Genomic DNA, 21,539 nt, shown 5'->3' with positions numbered 1-21,539 from the left:
TTCTTACTCCCTCTGTATTTATTTAAGGGTTACACTTGTCTTTTCCGGCCGTATTTATTTAAGAGATACACTTACTATATATTTTTAGTAACTTATCAACCCACCATCTAATTAAGTAATCACAAATTCTTATTTACAATGGGTGTACAATAAATATTGTACACCGAAGTAAAAGTTGACTTAAAATGCTTTAAAGTTACATTTATATATGTAAAAGTTATCTATTTTTTAATGATAAATTTTTCATTTGAATAAAAAATTATTTCTTCAAAATCACTAATAATGTATAAATTAATCACTTAACCCTTTAAAATGTTTATCTCTCAACTTTTTAATTTTACAATATAAAAGTTACAGAAAAATAGGTTAAAGTTACGAAAAACTGCATAAAAGTTATCTTGGTGTACAATAAATTTATTGTACACCTTGTGCGCGCAAGACCTTTTGTTAAATAATACTTCCTCCGTCTTTTAATACTCGCAACGTTTGTTAGTTTCACGCATGCCAATGCACAACTTTGATCATTTATATCTTAAATTCTCTTTATGCAAAAATTATAAAAAGTTGATATTTTGAAAATACACATTGAGACGAATCTAACAAGATCTCACATGACTATGTTTTATCTTATATAAAAAACACTAAGAATAGTCAAAGTAGATTATATGAATAGTGGCAAAAGTCCAAACGTTGCGAGTATTAAAAGACGGAGGAAGTATATCTACACCCCCCCACCCACCACTCCTTAAAATGACATGGTCCCCACTTGTTTTTCTTATTATAATATCTACTCAACCCCACTTGTTTCATTACTTTATTTCATTCAATTCTTTTTCTTAATACCCGTGTCCGGCCAAGTGTATCTCTTAAATAAATACGGAGGGAGTATCATAGAGTGACTACCTTTTTTTTATATAATTATTTTGAACGTACCACCCGGCCTTATCAATGGCTAAATGCCATTTCAAAATTTCATAAATTAGTTAGCTAATCACGATTTTTTTATAACCAATTTTTTTTTTAACAAAGGCAAATACATTTCTACCAGGAATTGCATATTTATGGTTAGCAAAATAACATCATACTTATAAGATATTCAATAGTATTTTATAGTTAGCAAAATGCGGAGTAGGACGGTTATTTCTTAGACGTTCGTTTGAATAATAGAAAATAGTCTTATATGCACGCTATGCGTAATAATGTAAAAATTAAAAATTGCTTTATGACAACTACTCACAATTAGGTTTTAATTTGATAGCGAGTAGAGAAACAATGTAGTTGCGTGGATTATTTGGACTGTAGCATTGAGTGTCGTTTCACATTTGGAATGCAACATAGTATATTTTATTATGAATTAAAATGAAGAGAATTAAGGGGTTATGGATTAGAATGGAGAAAATTAGGAAGTTATAAATTACAATGTAGATAATTAGAGGTTATGACTTATGAGTGAAGGGAGTAAAATTATCAAAAAATTTACTCAAAAAAAACCAGCACAAGAAATTATTAAAGGAACTTATTTAGACAAATGCAAACAACATCAACTTGCAATTAAAATAATTACGGTTAATTAATTAGCAAAAACAAGAAAGTAATGAAATTCTCAAGTGATAGAAGAACAGGAATTAAATTATAGAGTTATTAGATACCTAGAAAAGTTGGATTTTGAAGGATGAGAGGAGGTCGCTCCTCCTGGATCGCAGATTGCCCCAACTTACAACTTCTAATTTTACCTTACCTCTTAATTTGTTTGATACTGCAAATTAAGAGTAGATCTACCCAAACAAACGGAGAAATTAAGCTTAACTAATTGTTAGCAGAGACTTGGAGATGGAGAGCCCAAGAACAACTTACAAAGACAGTGAAGGTGAGCATTTAGGGTTTTTAGTTTCAAAGAAGGAAAGTAGAGATTAAGAATTTTGAGAGGCAACCTGAAATTTTGAGCGGAAAATATTTGGGAAAGTGAAAATTTGGCCCGCGTATGAATTTGGAAAATGAAATAATGACCCGCGTATAAATTTTATGGGCCACAAAAATAGAGTTTCGTAGGCCATTGTGCTAGTATGTGCGACGAAAACACATTTCGTAGTCCAATTTCCAAATATGTGCGACAAAGTGCTGTTTTAGTAGCCCAATAAACAATTACGTGCGACGAAAAGATTTCGTGGCCCATTTGAGACATTGTGCCACGAAATTCATTTCCGTTGCCCCTATTTTTTAGAGTTCGACGCCCAAAGTTGTTTTTCTTGTAGTGGAATGTGGAGAGAAATGATGGATTTTGTCATCTTTTCTAAGTTATTAGAGCAACTCCAATGGTTGCATTTAGGGACTTGCTTGCAATTTCCAAAACTTTCAAGCAAGTAGCTAAACCATTGGAGCAATTTTGTTAAATTAGCTAGACAAAGCAAATTAGCTCTACCAAGCTAATTAGCTTGGAAAAAAACAACTTTTTTTTCCTAATTATTAGGAATGTAAACGTAAGAATAGAATAAAAAAAAAATTAAAAAAGAAGTTAAACAAAAATCAAGCTACTTGCTAACCATTGGAGCATGTTATAGCTAGAAAATGTTGTTGCTTGAAAAATTGATGTGGCATACCAAGCCACAATGATATTAGCTAACCATTAAAGATTCTCTTAGCAATTTAACATTAACAAACATACATTATGGAGGAGAAAATTAAGGGGTAATTGATTGAATTTTTGACTTTTTTTTATTTCTTTTATTATTTGTGTGCCATTACGGTGGGTTAGTTTGCTGTAATTAAGTATTTAGTAAAAAATAATCATTTTTAAAATATTTTGCCTTGATTTTGGTGGGTTAGGTTAGCTGTAATTAAGTATTTGGTAAAAAAATTCTTTTTTTAATTTTGACTTTTGCCAGTTGTTACCTGATGTTTCATTAGTGGCGTAATTTGTGGTTGGGTCTACGTAATCTTTACTGTGAGTAAGTTAATTTTTTTGTAGTTTTCCTTATTTACTTCTGACTTTTCCCTTATGCCGTTATTTATTGTGGCTATTGATTGATTTTTTTTTTATTGTATTTAATAATTATTGTTAATATAATTTATAGTTAGTAGGGACATGTTAGTCTTTTCTACAGGGGACACCAAAAATATATTTATTAAATTAAATAACCTCAGGTCTTCCCTTATATAATACTCCCTCCGTTTCTTTTTGTTGTATCCGTTTCCATTTTAAGCGTTTCATATTGTTGTATCCATTTAGAATCTATTCTATTTTTGGACATACATTTTATCCTAAAATACCCTTACATTTCTATCTAATTACCAAAATACCTAAAGATTCTACCCATATTCCCACCTAATTTTCCCCATCCATAATATTTAATTTTTTTCCTTCCCCATATACTCACTCTCTCACCTCCTTTATCACCCATCATTATCACTCATCTCTCTTACCTTATTTCTTTATTATTTTTTCACTCCTTTATTTATTATATTCTCTTACACCCAATCATTTCTCTTACACCCAATCATTACACTTATACCCATACAAACCAATATTCTAATTTTCTTAAAAATCACACCAAATTCCAAATGGATACATCAAAAAGAAATGGAGGGAGTAGAAAATTGTGTTCTTTTTCTCCTACATTTAATTATTTTTAATACGATTATGTAATTTTTTTCCAATTTTTCAGGGGTAATTTTCTTGGTCAATCCACCAGTGTGGTTAGACAGTGACTATTAATTACGTTGAACACTAACACATGTCACTTTTAGATCATAGAGATCGAAAATTGACATGAATTTCATGTATTTCATTTTTGCATGCAACGTCATTAGTTCTTCATTCCCATGCAATTAATAAACACAAAATAAATACCAACCCAAATACATGTAAACGTAAACCAACACTCCAAAAATAAAAATAAAATTTCAAAATGGAGATTTCTTGGCTAATATTCTTAGCAATTTTCACAATTTCCCTCTTCAAATTTCTACTTAAAAAAACACCAACAAGTAATTTACCACCCGGACCTCCAAAGTTACCCTTGATTGGCAACCTCCACCAACTAGCAAAGGGCAACATCCTCCCGCACCGCCGCTTCGCTCAGTTAGCGGCGGTGCACGGCCCTATCATGCACCTCAAACTCGGGGAAATATCCACCGTCGTGATGTCAACGGCGGAGATGGCGAGGGAGGTGATGAAAACTCACGACGCGGTGTTTTGTAATAGGCCGTCGCTTAGGGTTGGGAAAGAGCTTTTTTATGAGTTTACGGATATTGGACTTGCCCCGTTCGGTGAGTATTGGCGGCAGGTGAGGAAGATATCGGCGTTTGAGCTGTTTACGACGAAGCGGGTTGAATCTTTCCGGCCGATTAGGGAGGAGGAGGTGGCGGAGCTAATGGAGTCGTTAAGGTTAGAGGCGGGTTCGACGATTAATCTTAGCAAGAAACTTTTTGGTCTCACATTTAACATTTCGTCCAGGTACGTACGAGTTTAATTATATATTTTACTTGCATTCTAACTTAATTTTCTATATATGGTGCCGTATTTAATTTAGTGAATATCATGCAGTACAAAGTAATTTAGTTGGTTAATTAAATTTTTGGTAGGTGAAATATAAAAATTTGGGATCAAATCGATCTCATCTATATTAATAGGTGAAATATAAAAGTTTGGGATCAAATCTCGTCTATATCAATTTAATCATATTAAATAACTATTTGCATAAAAAGTATAACTATATAAAATGTTGATCTTATACCTATCACTCGTCCTATATAAATTTTGTAACGGTTTTTTCATGAAATGCCCCTGAGGTTTCACGAAATTCACCAAATACCCCTGCGTGTTTCAAAATACATAATATACCCCTATTGAAACTTAAAGTGCACCAAATACCCCTGGACTTAACGGCCGTTAGTGCTCCGTTAGCATTACTTTACCTTTATACCCTTACTCACCCAATATTCTTACATTTAACTTTCTTTTTAAAAAAAATATATTTTTATTTCTCTCTTTTTCTTCTTCTTTGTTCGATCGTCTTTGCCATCCTCAAACGACCCTCAAACAATGATCAAGATCAACTTTCACAATTCTTCTAAGATTTTGCACTATCTTCCTCATATCAACATAACTCTATGTCTCCCAAAACCCAGTGCACTATCTTCCTCCTATCATATCATCATCATCATCGATCATCGATCATCATCATCATCATGAACCCAAAAACTCTATTTTCTCTGTGAATCCGGAAATTTTGTGGGAGAGTAATTTCTCACCATTTAAATTCAAGTCGTTACATAATTTCGTTCAAATTTGGCTCAATTTCGTTCAAAATGGTTGAAATTTGATTCGATTTTGCAAGCCAAACCCTTGATTTCAAATTTGGGGGTTTTAATTTGTTATTTGTTTAATGTAATTGGGCATGTATAATTGATGTTAAAAACATATATATATATATACTCGTTTGACATGATTAATTTGAACTAGAGTAGCAATTTGTGTTGAATGGGTTTAAGTTTAGAGAAGGTGATGGGAAAGAGGAGAGAGAGGAAGGAAGATGATGTCGCTGATGGTTGCCAGGGGAGAGGGAAGGGGTTTACTTTTTCCAAGTTTATTTAATTGGGAGGAAATTGCTTGAGTTGGGGCTATGTCGGAGCGAGGTAGTTTTTGACGGACTAGGTGAGGTGGATGCAGTGGGAATAGCTACGGGTCTGATTCGTTTGAATGAGGACCACGTTCTGTACATCAAGAAGGTGAGAGTGCAGAAACTGCAGATACCTAGTTCTACCTTAACATCAGGTAGCAGTTGGTCTCCCCCTCGAGTGAACTGCATGAAAGTGAATGTGGATGCGCATATTATAGAAGGTGGAGGTGTGAGCTTTGGGGCTATAATTAGAGGCGAAAATAGACATCTCCTGGTGGCGGGAGTTAAAAGAATACATGCATGTTGGAGTCCTGAATTGGCAGAAGCGGGGGCTGCAGGCTTGGAGTCATATTAGCTAGAAGGTTGGGCTATGGCAAGAATGAACATACGAGGGAGATGGAGCTATCCTCACTCAGGTTTCATTGAATAGTATTCATGGTTTTAGCTGCTTAAATGCAAAATATTTATGGGAAATTAATTACTTGAAGATTTCAACAATTTTGATGGGTATGAACTACGAAGCATTAATTGTGCCTTGTATTTGAGCTTTAAGAAAACATAATTCACACTGATTGATAGATTTCAACTATGCATCTAGGAGAGGCACGAGTTGCAGCTATGGTTGGGGCATGAATGTGGTGGCTTTACAGTTTCTAGCGTAATAATATATCTGGTGGTCTTGGAAGTGAACTCACTGAAGGTGATTAGAGCTATTTAGACAAGGCAGGAAGGGGAAGCTCCTGTATTTTTGTTATATGATGAGATTGTTAGTGTTAGTAATCTATTCGCCTTTTTTCTCGTTCTCATATTAGAAGAACAGTTAATACAGTGGCTCATAGTATTGCAAGATGGGACACTGGCATTAACTCTTAACGTATTTGTATGAATTCTTTCCCACAAACCGTTACGAAGGTTATATCTTATGTAATCAGCTTTTTATGGAATATAATCCATGTTTATTGCTGGAAATTTGTTACAAACTGCTCATTGCCTCCTTGCTAGGAAAATTAGAAATGTAAACAAGCCGCTAGATTTAAATTATGCAGTTTAAAAGCAGTTGGGTATTTGGTGCAAACAAGTTTACAAATAGGTGTATATTGTGCAAAAAGTTTATAAATAGGTGCATTTGATGAATTATAAACATGACTTTACGGAGGACTAACGGAAAGTCAAAATAGGGGTATTTGGTGAACAATACGAAAAAATAGGGGTATATTGTGTATTTTGAAACACGCAGGGGTATTTGGTGAATTTCGTGAAACCTCAAGGGCATTTCATGAAAAAACCCATTTTGTAATATATACTAATATCTTAACTAAAATTTTGTATCAAATCCATGTGTTTTTGTGTTGAGATGTTCTCTAAATCTGGCCCCTCTTACTTTCAACTAATTTAACTTGGTATACCAATTAACGTTACTAAATTAATGAAAGTGATGGATAGCTTAGTTGGTTAGAGCTTCCGTCCCGGTTCCAAATGATCCTGGGATCGATTCTCAACTCCGTCCTTATGGCTCATTTGCACCCAAAAAAACCCGTTACTAAATTAATTTAGCTCGACATATTTTATCCAGTAATGCACCAAATTCCCAAATTTTAAACGGTTTGTTAGTGTTCCGTTAGTCATAAACTTAATTTTCATCAAATATAGATGTTCTTAAATTTATTGCACCAAATACACCTATTTAAAACTTAATTTACCAATTACCCCTATATTATTTTAAAATGATTAAAATGACCAATAAACTCACCCATCTGTTTCTGATAGAAATTTGAGGACGCACGCGGAAGTTTTGATGGACCTCAATTATATAACAAAATTGAATTGATAAAAATTGTACAACAATATTTGCGAGAGCTCATGTCTCTCACTTATCTTGTAGAACTCTTGTTTCTACCCACTACCCGTGGCGGTTATAAATTCAATATCCATACCCGCGGGTATAAACTAATATCCATATCCGCCCCACTATCCAGGTGGATATCCACTTTCACTTATACCCGCCTGTACCCGCCTAAATACCTCTATCAATCCGCCTAAAACAAATTTTCTAAATCCACAAAATAAATGAAACATAAGAACCATTTGGTAAATATCTATGGCTCCACCAATCTATCATCACCGAAAGCTCTAAAATTTCTAACAATATTAGACAACTGAGGACTTCAAGGTTGAGAAAGAAAACTATTGAATCTACAAAATGTGCAAAAACTAGACCAAAATGCTATAATCAAGGAAACTATACTTTCTTGTCCCTATTATTGGCTAGACGAAGTGCGATCTATGGAGTGGAGTTACTAACTGACAGAAATCCGAAAGAGAGAGTTTTGATTATTGAGAGATTGGTTGGGAGGGTGGTGGAAAAAACGGAATTACAAAAGTGTGAGGTTGTATTAGGGTTTCCCTAACAGATGGATGTAGTGCGGGTATTAGGCGGGTATGACTTAACATTCACCACCTACACGCTACCCATTGCGGGTATGACTTTTAGCATCTATACCCGCCTACTATCCGCCAAAGTAGTATCCATACCCGCTCCAACTGGGGTGGTGCAGTGCGGAATCCGCAAAATTTTACCCACCTGCCATCTCTACCCTAAACTTATGCACATACATCCTATTTATAGTTGTATTATGATTTCTAGATTTTTCTACTCCTCTCATCATCTAGATTTTTCTTAGGATAATTCTAGACATTTTAGTCTATATATTTCCTAAGTTTATTTTAGATTATAATTTACAATTATATTTCTAGATTTTTCTAGACAATACATTTCACTATTATATTTTTACAAGTATATTTTCTAGATTTTTCTAGATTAATATTTTAACAGCTTCATGGTTCCACTAAAATTAACGGAAAAATAATACTTCATTGAGTTTTTATTTGATTCGATTTGTTATACAGTTGCATTCAATTATCATATATCATATTTCTTAGACTTATGACATTTTTATCGGCAAGTTAAATTATTGTTAAAAATAAAAAATAAATGTGTTTCATGCATGGTGCAATGAATCAGGGTAACCTTCAATAAGAAAGGCAAAGGCAGAGAAGAATTTCACGCACTAATCGCAGGCATTGTAGAGGCTGCCTCCGGTTTCTCCATCGCAGACGTCTACCCGTCTTTCGGGACGTTGCTTCATTCAATTAGTGGGATGAAGAAAAAATTCAAAAAACTTGTTGAGCAAACCAATAGAATTCTCGATCCTATAATTGAAGAACACATGACAAAGAAGAAAGATCGAGGAAACAACGACAACGACGACTATAATGAGGACTTGGTGGATGTTCTTCTTAAGTTTCATAAGGATAATGCCCAACCCACTCAAGAGTTTTCCTTGAGTACTGATAACGTCAAGGCTGTTCTATTGGTAAGTCAGCTAGCTAATACACCGTTACGTTCATTAGACCTGATTAAAATACGGGTCGGGCCATGTTTGGGTCGCACCATCAACCTGTGATGTTGGGCCGAGCCATGCTGAATTTTAGGCTGATTTTGAGTGCCCAAAATCCGCTATTTTGGGCAAAAAGTAGTGGGTTTTCGGGTCAATCTACTTTTATAACTAAAATTGTAGTTATAAAACTGGTCAAACCCAAAAAACGGGCTTAAAAATTCTACCCTAAACCCGTTATTTTTCGGGTCGGGCTCAAGTGGATCAGGTCTACGTTCCATATAAGTTCGTTGTCGTTTAAAGTTATGCACAAACTTTTGTTTTCGTCCCATCTAAGTTACCGTTTGATTCATGCACAAACTTTTATTTTCGTCCCGTATAAGTTACTGTTTAAGGTTATGCACAAACTTTTATTTACGTTTCATATAAGTTATCTTTTAAGGTCATGCACAAACTTCTACATAAGGGGTGGTAGTATAACATTTTACATTTTGTATGTGCTTATATAGGAGGTATTTGGTGCCGGAAGCGAGACGTCATCAACGGTAATGGAATGGGCAATGTCCGAGTTACTAAAGAACCCAAAAGCAATGGAGAAGGTACAATCCGAGGTGCGACAAGCGTATCAAGAAAAAGGAACAGTTGACGAGACAACGGTACACGAGCTCAAATACTTGAAACACGTAATAAGAGAAACGTTACGACTCCATCCACCCGTCCCTCTTTTGGTCCCTAGACAGTCAATGGAGAGATGTCAAATCAGTTCTTACGATTTACCTCCCAAAACTCGAGTCATTATCAATGCATGGGCTATTGCAAGGGATCCCAAATTTTGGCCTGAACCCGAAAAATTTAATCCCAATAGATTTGAAGAATGTTCAATTAATTATAAAGGAAATACTAATTTCGAGCTGATTCCTTTTGGCGGGGGAAGGAGAAGGTGCCCCGGAATGACACTAGGGATAGCTAATGTTGAGCTACCGCTAGCCATGTTGCTCTACCATTTTGATTGGAAATTACCTCGCGGTGTTGAAAGTCCAGAATCTTTAGATCTGGATGAATCTTATGGCATAACAATGCGTAGGAAGAATGATTTGTATGTAATTCCTATCCCTTACCCTAATCAATAAGATCATTAATACATTGTGTTGAATAGATCGAGGTTCAGTGTATGTTGCATGTAAGATTGTAATCCGCCACACTGTTGATCATGTATTGACTTGGCATTGCCACTATTATTCATCATCGATTAATCTTGATTTATGAATGATATGATCAAGCTTCTAGCGTAGTCGACGATTACAATCGACTAAACTAAATAACGATATATATATATATATACATTTGGGATTTCGAACTCTTTGGTAAAATATTTAAATTGAGATATATATATATATATACATTTGGGATTTTGAACTCTTTGGTAAAATATTTAAATTGAGAAAAACTTAAAAAATATAGTATCGTTATCGAGTACCCATTTTTTGTAAAACGATATCTGTTACCTGAATTTCGGATCGGGTACCCGAATCGAAGTCATATCGGTTCGGGTACCCACTTTTTAGAATCGATACCGGTTTGGGTTTTGGATTTTCGGATTGTTTTGCTCAGCCCAGGATGTAAGTCCAATTGAAGGGTGTTTGATGGACAGAAAATTAGATTTTTCACGTGGTTGGAATTTGTTCATAAATAATCCTTATGGTGAAAAGTTGACCGGTAAAAACGATCCAACTCGAACCCGAAAATACTGGGTGTTGAACAAGATTTTGTGAGCAATAATGCAATTTTATCCGAAATCGCACAAGATTTTGGAATTGCATTGCCTGAAGAATGTCCTCCAAAAACGACATTCTTCGGACAGACACAATTACCAATACACCATTTGACCAAAAACGACATTTTTTTCACAAACCTTCAAAACACGCACCTTTCCTCTTCTTTTTCATTTTGCTGATCAACTCGTGAGCTATAAAACAATCATCCGCCAATAGTCTTCTCGGTACAAAAGCTTTTGAAGGTCTCCAACCAACTCCGACATGATGATTCTTAACATTGCAATTAGACACTAATCGGACGAAACTTGGAGGCAGAGCCTGGTCTTAGTTCCTTCGGTATGCATGGGAGCTATTAATGTTTGGTTAATCTCCTTTGATAAATGGCCACTCGCAAGAAAAGAATGGAATGTTGCACACACATCAACACCAACTGCATCCTAGTGTGAGGAGTGATAGACCGTTGCCCAGCGGACAACATATGCAAAACTTCATGTTTTAAAGTAATCTGTAATACTTACTCCCTCCATCCTTATTTCCTCATTTATTGTAAAGTCTTGTTTCAAGAAGTGGTGAGTGTGTACGGGAAAAAGATGGAAAAACTAGATGTAATAAATTAATGGGTAATACTGGGTAAAGTAGTAGAGAGATAATGGGAAAAGAGGTAAGATGGTAAAAATTGAATGCCAAAAATAGTATAAGTTAAAGTGGATAGAATAAAAAAAACACCTCTTTTGGGAAAGTGGATACATAAAAAAATGGAGAGAATTTATTTATTTATTTTGAGGGAAAAAAAATAAAATAATGGAGAGAATAGTATAGATAGATATGTTAGGTTATGATACATATAAATGAATATAAATCATGCGGAAAAACCATAAAAGCCAGGATTCCAAATTAATTGCCACATAAAAATTAGCATAATTTAGGACACATACACTTTGTAGCGTGCTCTCCCTAGCTGCGCCCGAACCGAACAAGAACAAGGCTAGGACTCCAAATGTCGTCCCTCCGTAGGTAGTCCACAGCACGTTCTGATCCGCCTTAGATTTAATTAACTAGAATTGCACATAAGGTTCTATGAATATGTTCGAATATTTTAGGCAAATATTAGACTTAGTTTTAATCCTTAAAACTTGATGTATGATTGATAATTACGTTCACATAAATTTGTGAATGCCATCACATATTTATAGAGTAGGAATATGGAATTGGAAGTCTACTGGGATTCAAGAATTCTATCTCTATTAGAATTAGAGTTCCATTAAAACTAGTAAATCAGAAAATTAAGCTAATCCTAATCACTTAAGGATTCGAAGTATGCACTGTTAGGTTATGATACATATGACAATACATAAATCATGCGGAAAAACCATAAAGCCAGGAAAGCATATTATTTACACATAATCATTTAGCATAATATAGATGCAAACACTTTGTAGCGTGCCTTCCCTAGCTGCGCCCGAACCGAACAAGAACAAGTCTTTAGGACTCCAAGTGTCGTCCCTCCGTAGATAGTCCACAGTACGTCCGGATCCGCCTCAAGATTGACCAACTAGAATCACCCTTAAGGTGCTTAGGAATTTCGGTTATTATTGTGCAAGAGTGTGGCTGAATTTTATTTCAAAAACTTATCCTTTGAATACTTCAATCGTTCATATAAATTATGACCCTAGGCCCTTATTTATAGAGGTTTGGAAAGGGAACTGGAATCCTAGTAGGATACGATTTAATTAAACTTAGAATCCTACAAGGACTCTATTTAATTAAATAATCCTAATAGGAATAGGAATTTAATCATACATCAAATCCTAATAGTTTTAGGAATTATGCATGGACACAAACACACACACGAGCATGACCCGCAAGCATGCAGGCCATGCCCGCGCACAGCCCACACGCCCACGAAGCCCATGCGAGCTACCGCAGCCCACGAGGCTGCCATGGCCTAAGCTGCGCGCTGGGCCTGCCTTGCGGTAGGCCTGCCGCAGCCTTGGGCTGTGTTGTGGCGCGCCATTGCTTGCTGGGCGATGGCCTGGCTTCGTGCTGGGCCTTCGTCCGGCAGACCTCGTCCGATGCTTATTCGTACGATACGCTTCCGATAAAATTCCCGGTTTTCGGAATTCATTTCCGATACGAACAATATTTAATATTTCCGATTCCGGAATTAATTTCCGTTTCGAACAAATATTTAATATTTCCGTTTCCGGAATTATTTTCCGATTCTGATAATATTTCCGATTTTGACAATATTTCCGTTTCCGGCAATATTTCCGATTCCGGCAATATTTTGATTTCCGATAATATTTTCCGATACGTACCACGTTTCCGTTTCCGGCAACATCTACGACTTGGATAATATTTATATTTCCGATACGATCCATATTTCCGTTTCCGGCAATATTATCGTTTCCGGAGTATTCATTTCTTGCTTGTGACGATCTCAGCTCCCACTGAAACCAAGATCCGTCGATTCCGAATATCCATAGATAGAGTATTTAATGCCATTAAATACTTGGTCTGTTTACGTACTATTTGTGTGACCCTACCGGTTCAGTCAAGAGTAAGCTGTGGATTAATATCATTAATTCCACTTGAACTGAAGCAGCCTCTAGCTAGGCATTCAGCTCACTTGATCTCACTGAATTATTAACTTGTTAATTAATACTGAACCGCACTTATTAGACTTAACATAGAATGCATACTTGGACCAAGGGCATTATTTCCTTCAGTCTCCCACTTGTCCTTAGGGACAAGTGTGCATTTCCTAATTCCTTTGTCGCTCGATGCTTGCTCTTTAACATAAGGTAAGAGTTGTCATCCTTATTATGTCCAGAGGTGTTCCTCGGTTTCAGAGTTCAACTGATCAAATAAACAGATAATCATAGCCTATGATTCATCCGAGCACGGCCATGCATTTCACAGTTTCTAGCTCTCCGAGTGGCCTTGTACAACTTTTAAGCATCTCATCCCGATTTATGGGAGGACAATCCCAATCTTGCGATCTTGAGATTAGACTTCGTTTGATAGGTGATTACCTGAGCGTTGCCTTTATAGCCTCCTTTTACGGTGCGACGGTTGGTCAACGTCAAAGCAACCAGTTCTCAAACAAGTAATCTCAAATCACTCAGGTATTGAGGATTTAGTGTCTAATAATTTTAATGAAATTTACTTATGACAGATTTTCATCTCTTACAGTAAAGTTTCATAGGTCTTGTCCGATACTAGTCTTCCCAAAGTAAGTATCTATGCAAATGATTATGACATTGCCATGTCCACATAGTTCAAGAAACAGAACTACTAGTCATCTTGCATTCCAGTCGTCTAACGTTTTCTATGCGTCCAATTTTATAGAAAACTCCGACCAGGGACCATTTTCAACCTTTGACATTCAAGTTCACTTGATAGACATTTCTTAGTCACAGGACTGGTCCTGACAGTCTATCTTGAATATATTGTCAAATTGAAGGGACTCATCATTTAATACTAAACCAAGATTAAATGGAATATGAAAATACATTTCATATATGATAAATGTTCAACCCCAATGTTTTACAACCATGGGCCTCAAACCCATCTTTAAAACAGTTCATGGAATTCAAAGCTATGCTTGATTTCCAGTGCTACAACGTGAGTGTTGCTTCTCACTTGTTGCATAGGTTTAGTTATCACGCTTTGCCAATCTTAACATCCTTTTCATCGAATGTTCTTCGAGATATGATGATAAGAACTTTTGAGTATGTTTATTTTGTGATCTAGTCTTTCTTGCTACATTAGTGGTTCTACGCATTTTGCAATGAAGAACCATCAAGTCAGCAGACATGTGATCTTCCCAAGTTCAATGAAGAACTCATTAATATAAACAACTCTGTTTTATTGCTTCTTAGGCAATAAGTACTTTTACTTCAACTGTTTAGGTTGCTAGTGATGCTTTGTTTGGAATTACTTATCCAAGCAGTTCACAGATATGTGGAAGACTCTCCAACTATATCTTAGAACATAGAAATTATTATTTTAATTTCCCACGCAACAACTCATGGTCTTCAATCCATGTTGCCATTTCAAAACACGATGCTCTTTAGCTCGTCCTTGTCAATGGTTAACTCCAAAGGGTCTTGCTTGATCCTTTGCCAGTGTTTATGCGTGTAGCATCAATATTTAGCATATATTTATTTCCTTGAATCAAGAACTATTCCTATGTACCTTTTCAAGTACCATAAGTGTTCTTGATCTCAATCTAGTTGATCTTCACTTAGATCAATAGAGATTGGTATATGTTCGTCATGCCTAAAGTCATACGATACGTTTTTGGCGATCCTCATATTATATCATACATGATAAATTCTTTTGCAGAATAATTCCCAATTGAATTTTATTCATGTAACTTTAGCTCATCTAGTTTCAGTAGATACTAAATCCAGCTAAATTCTTTGACATATAATATAGGTTAAGAATATTACTTAGATCCTTTGATGTTTAACTTAGTGAATGCTTATACATAGTTCAAACATTCATTACTTAGATTATTCACATGGGTCGAATATCTCCAATGGAGTCTTTCGTGTTTGATTTAGTAAATGCCATTACTTAATCCAAAACAATATTATAAGATCTTTGTAAATAGATCTTAGTACCCAGTATGAACTAAGTTTCGCCTTGGTCCGTCATTGATGAATAATTTCAAATCTAAGTCATTAGCATTTGAATGTTATTTCACAATAGAGAGATATGTGTGTGATACACATAGGACCAATTAAGTTTTATGTACTCCCACTAAACTTCTTATATATCTATAAGAATCATGTACATTTTATGAAACTAAAATACTTATTAGCTTCACTAAAATACAGTTCCAATTCCCAATTGCTTGCTTAAATCTGTACTTAGATTTCATAAGTTAGCATTCCTTTTCAAGCATTTATTTGGATCCACAAATCCTATGACATGCCATGTACATAGTTTTCTTCCAACATTTGATTGAGGAATACGTTTTGTCATCCAATTGTCATATGTACCAATATGCAATCATTGCTTGAGTTATAGACTTGAGCATTACGATTATGCATGAGGTTTCAACACAATCCATGCCATGAATTTGCTTGTAACCTTTAGCAACTAATCTAGCTTTGTGTGTGAACACAATTCCATGTTTGATGGTTTTTATCCTTAAAACAAACTTGCAACCAATAGGTGTGAAACTATTCTTGCAAATCAACAAAATTTCAATTTTGTCATCAAAACATTGGTTATGTTTTATGGCCTTTAACCATCTAAAACATTTGAGTCTATATATGGCCTCTAACCATTTTAGGGAATCTGGGTTTCGTCATAGCTTTCTTACAGGTCACAAACTCATTAATAGTTTGACTGCAAGTTGTAGGTTTCTTCACTATTAATAGAAGAATCTCATAGTTTCATTGATCTGAACTCTATGCCTACTTGGGTATCAAACAATAGAATATCAACAGGCACTTTGAGAGTCCTTTGAATATTCTGTTCTCCTTGAAGCACTTGTAAAGTCTTCTAAGAGATGTCTATTCTTTAAAGCCACTTCTAAAGTCCTTAAAGAATACGTGTTCGGATTTTCTAAAGAACTTTGAAAATCCTCCGGAATGTCCGTCTATGTTTGTTGTTCGCCTCGAAGACTTTCGAGGTCTATTTTCTCCCACTTGTCATTTTGGAAACGAATCTCCAAAAGGACATCATTTCGAGCAAACAAACATTATGTTCTCAAAAATTCGTGGTAGAAACAATACCCTTGTGTCTCATTTGAATAAATCACAATGAAACATATATCTATACTTGGGCCTTAGTTTGTCGAATGACAAACACTAAGCTCCCACTGAGTTTTGCAACTCTCTAGATATATTTTATGAAAAGTTATTCTGAAATTACTTTTCAATAGCTTTGACGAATTTGGTTTAGTTTGGTGGTAGTTGAGCATTTTGTTTTAGAAATTATAGGAAAAGTCTTTATGATTCATCATTGATCGAATCAAGTACTAATTGACTTCGATCATTCCAACGTAGATATGCCATATCTTATGGAGCTTGATGGTGAAATTACAACATACAATCATTGATGATCATATTTGGTCTCAAGTAATCATCAACATGATCTAACCTAGATCTTTATGATTCCTTGCCAAGTGGATTTTATACTTCTGAATCTTTGAACTAGCCAAACAGATTCAACTTATATCACATTTGAGTAAATAAACCTATATTCACTCAAATCCATGTGAAATAATAAAGTCATAAAAATCTTTCTTTAGCTTTGATCTCTATTGTCTAGGCGTTCTAACAATAGTTCATATCTTTTGTTACTTTCAACAAGTAAGACTAGTTGTCTTAAAATGATCTAGAAATCAATCAACTTTCAAAAGTCCATCAAAATAGAGCTTTTGAATGTTAACTTGTTGATATGGTCTAAGCAACAATGCCAAAGATTAGTGGAACTCAAATCAAGGGGTTGATTTGAACCTAGTAAAGTTCTTTAAAGAGTTGTTTGTTTTAATCAAGCATATTGACACAACCTGTAATTGACCATTTCATTCAAATAAACAAACAAACATTGTTTTTGTTTTTCTTGAATGTGAGTCTTTCTGTGTTTGAAAACAGAAATTTAGGTATGTTGATTATGGAACAAAATAGCCATTAAGTTCCAGCCTTTGAAAGGACTTAAAACAAACTAGATGACCCTACAACTAATGTAGCATTGCCATGCTTCATTTCCCACTTGTAGGTCATTAGTGTATCCTAGCTTCCATTGTTTGAGTTATTACCGAAGTAAGAACCTCAAGCGGTATATGATACCAAGGAAATTTGATTGCTAGGTCACTTCTCTTTAAACATAAACTTATAGGTAGAAACGGAATCGTAAATTCCTTTCATTTGTTCCTCGTTTTCCTATTTCTTGTACCCTTTCTTATAGTCTTAAGAATTGAATTCCTGTTGGATCTGGATCTTCATCAAATTCAAGGTTTTTTTTTCTTTCTAAATTTTCAACAAGACCACAATAACCAACATCCCACAACATAAAAAAAACTATATTATTGCAACAGCTCGGGTTTTTACGAACTGACCATCAAGGAAGCCCAAAATTTAAAATTTACCAAAAAAGGAACAAAAACGCTAAGGTTCGTAAGTTCACCTTCAATTGTACGATTTTGGAGACGAAATTTGAATGCGCGTGGATGAAGTCACCTATTTACACAAGAAAATCACTGATGATGTCATGAACCAGTACAATTGTGGTTGAAGCAGCAGTAATGGAGGAGAGAGGAATTGAAACACGGTACAGAGAAGATAAGGGTTAAGGGTTTTTTGAAAAAAAAAATGAAATCCTTGTTTAGGTGGCAAGTGATGATGACGTGTCCAATATTTTAGGAGGGAAACCAACTTTAGGTTGTCAACGTTTTTAACGTTGACTTTGCAGCAGGTAACCGGTCATCTAGGCTTAATAATAGTAGTAGGGTCATAAAGGTTGGATCATTTAGAAATATCGCATAGGTAGGCTTAATTAAAGAAAATCGGGTAAAGGTTGGATTAATAATTACAAATTTTCCTTGACTTTGTAGCAGGTAACCGGTCATCCAGGCTTAATAATAGTAGTTGGGTCATAAAGGTTGGATTATTTAGAAATATCGCATAGGTAGGATTAATTAAAGAAAACCGGGCTAAGGTTGGATTAATAATTACAATTTTTCCTATTTTCTATCCTATTTGGGCCATACTAGTCACTTTCAATAACCTGCAAAACAGTACATATACAATATATACCATTCACCCATTCATTATCATGAATGGCCCACATAGCTGGTTAGTAGAACATATTATGCATCACATAAACATTTGCAGCAATTAATCAAGGGTTCCAATAATCTACCAATTATTCAATCCTTATTAATTCTAATCAAGTTGTTTTAACCTTAAAGGAATTGAATGTAGACCTAATCAAGAGTTTATGACTAAAAGCTCCCACTTAAACCAATAAATTTACATGCTTTACTAATTTTAAAAATAAAATTGTATTTCCTAGTCTACCGGAAACATACAAATTTAATTAAAATTTAAAGTTCATATAAATTAATAATTGAATCCTTTAATTTATTTTCAGTTGAATTAAATAAATAAATTTAAATTTATTCAAGGTTTTAATTTTAGTAAAATAATTAGTATAAATGAAATTTATAATAATTAGATTATTCAAAATTAAATTCCGAGAAAAAAAAATTAAATTACGAATTTTAAAAATTAATTAAAATCGTTTCCGAACTGAAAATTCAAAATTAAATACAAAGTGCATCAATCGGATCAAGACGAGGCATCAACGCCCCTCGACTGACCGCAAGGCAATGCACGAGCAAGCCACACGCATACGCAGCCAGCCCAGCCACGCATGCGCGCAGCCCGCCTCACTCAACACGTCTGGTCTGCTCGCTGGGCGTGGCAGCGCGCGTTGTGGCACAACATCCATCGCTGCCCACACGCGTCTGCTCGCTCGGCTTGTGCCTTGCCCCCATCGCCCATCGCCCATCGCGCAGCACCCACGCCCAGGCATAACTGCCTTGCGCGCGCGCCATTGCTTGTTGCTCGCTGCATTCGTAACGCATGGGTTACGAGCTCCCTTGCTCGTCGTCGCATGCCCGCACTATACAACACCCCTTAAGGGTAACACGTAGCTTCCTTTGCTTTGTGCGTGCAACATTCATGAGCGAATTATATAAAATTTAAAACTTTTTGATTCAAATTTATTGACAAATTAATAAATTATATTAATTTCATAAATTTAGGGCGAAAAATCGAAAATTTATTAATCAATTAATTTTCGATTATCATGGATTCAAATCTAGGTCATAAAAATTTAAAATTTATCAAAAATTAACAATTTTTATGGTGGTTTTTAATCATGGATACCTAATTAAATCGTCAATTAATTATGAAAATCAAATCAAATTCTAAATTATTCGAATTTCAACAAATTAATTACAATTACAAATTAGGTTATATAATTAACAAGCTTAGGCATATAAACTTGTTAAACATATACAGTAGGTCAATCAAAAATTCAAGATTTAACAACAAGAAGCGCAATTATTTAATTTAACATCTTAAAAATTACAAATTTTGCGTTCGAAAAACTAAAACCTCCGAAAAGTCATAGTTAGGCTTCGAATTTGGGAATTCTGGGTTTGGCCCAAAAACAATATTTTTTTCAAAATTTTAGAATGCCTTTTACATACGGAATTGACACAAAAATCACTCGATTTCGTTAAGAAACGAAGAAACTGCCGAAAAACTGCGAACATATAATTAAATAATCGCAAATTTACAATTAATTACAATTACGAAATTAATCACTCCTTTTAATTCATTGCAAATTTATAAAATTTAACCATGTTAACTAATTATTATGGAATTAATTAGAGGCTCGTGATACCACTGTTAGGTTATGATACATATAAATGAATATAAATCATGCGGAAAAACCATAAAAGCCAGGATTCCAAATTAATTGCCACATAACAATTAGCGTAATTTAGGACACATACACTTTGTAGCGTGCCCTCCCTAGCTGCGCCCGAACCGAACAAGAACAAGCCTAGGACTCCAAATGTCGTCCCTCCGTAGATAGTCCACAGCACGTTCGGATCCGCCTTAGATTTAATTAACTAGAATTGCACCTAAGGTTCTATGAATATGTTCGAATGTTTTAGGCAAATATTAGACTTAGTTTTAATCCTTATAACTTGATGTATGATTGAAAATTATGTTCACATAAATTTGTGAATGCCATCACATATTTATAGAGTAGGAATATGGAATTGGAAGTCTACTAGGATTCAAGAATTCTATCTCTATTAGAATTAGAGTTCCATTAAAACTAGTAAATTAGAAAATTAATCTAATCCTAATCACTTAAGGATTTGAAGTATGCACAAATTCCAACACGCACACGAGCACGGCCCACATGCGAGCAGGCCATGCCCGCGCGCACGCAAAGCCCGCAGCAGGCATCGCATCCCACACGAGCTCGCTGCCATGTGCTCGCAGCCTTGGCGCTGGGCCTGGCCTTGCGCTGGGCCAGGCGTTGCCTTGGGCTGCTGTGATGCGCGCTGGGCTTGCTGGACGCGGGCCTGGCTTCGCGCTGGGCCTTCGTCTAGCAAGCTCGTCCGATGCTTAATTCGTACGACGCGCTTCCGATTAATTTTCCGATTCCGGAATTCATTTCCGGTACGAACAATATTTAACATTTCCGATTCCGGAATTAATATTCGTTTCGAACAAATTTAATATTTCCGATTCCGGAATTATTTTCCGATTCTGACATTATTTCCGTTTCCGCAATATTTCCGATTCCGACAATATTTCCATTTCCGATAATATTTTCCGATACGTACCATGTTTCCGTTTCCGGCAACATCTACGACTTGGATAATATTTATATTTCCGATACGATCCATATTTTCGTTTCCGGCAATATCATCGTTTCCGGAGTATTCATAATTTTCCTTTGACGAATTCAGCTCCCACTGGAACTGAGATCCGTCGATTCCGAATATCCGTAGATGGAGTATTTAAATCCTTTAAATACTTGATCCGTTCACGTACTATTTGTGTGAACCTACGGGTTCAGTCAAGAGTAAGATGTGGATTAATATTATTAATTCCACTTGAACTGAAGCGGCCTCTAGCTAGGCATACAGTTCACTTGATCTCACTGAATTTTTAACTTGTATAATTAACACTGAA

General features: G+C 35.3%; 1 protein-coding gene across 1 annotated transcript; it reads left to right on the top strand.

Annotated features, from left to right (window-relative positions):
- The first annotated feature begins 3,905 nt into the window (after positions 1–3,905).
- LOC110800892 (desmethyl-deoxy-podophyllotoxin synthase-like) lies at positions 3,906–10,326 on the top strand. Its single transcript, XM_022006218.2, has 3 exons — positions 3,906–4,453; positions 8,641–8,992; positions 9,523–10,326. The coding sequence occupies exons 1-3, from the start codon at positions 3,906–3,908 to the stop codon at positions 10,141–10,143; spliced, it is 1,521 nt and encodes a 506-aa protein (XP_021861910.2). The 3' UTR covers positions 10,144–10,326.
- The last annotated feature ends 11,213 nt before the right edge of the window (positions 10,327–21,539 follow it).

The sequence above is a fragment of the Spinacia oleracea genome, chromosome 2 (genome assembly GCF_020520425.1).
Source record: "Spinacia oleracea cultivar Varoflay chromosome 2, BTI_SOV_V1, whole genome shotgun sequence".
Taxonomy (NCBI): domain Eukaryota; kingdom Viridiplantae; phylum Streptophyta; class Magnoliopsida; order Caryophyllales; family Amaranthaceae; genus Spinacia; species Spinacia oleracea.
Note: the sequence above shows the minus strand (reverse complement) of the source record. Positions and strands in the feature narration are given on the sequence as shown.

Bases quoted from the DNA above. Each gene is read 5' to 3' on its own strand.
- LOC110800892 (XM_022006218.2), top strand. From the start codon at position 3,906: ATGGAGATTTCTTGGCTAATATTCTTAGCAATTTTCACAATTTCCCTC. The intron at 4,454-8,640 runs GTACGTACGAGT...GCAATGAATCAG, and splicing joins ACATTTAACATTTCGTCCAG to GGTAACCTTCAATAAGAAAG. The intron at 8,993-9,522 runs GTAAGTCAGCTA...GTGCTTATATAG, and splicing joins ACGTCAAGGCTGTTCTATTG to GAGGTATTTGGTGCCGGAAG.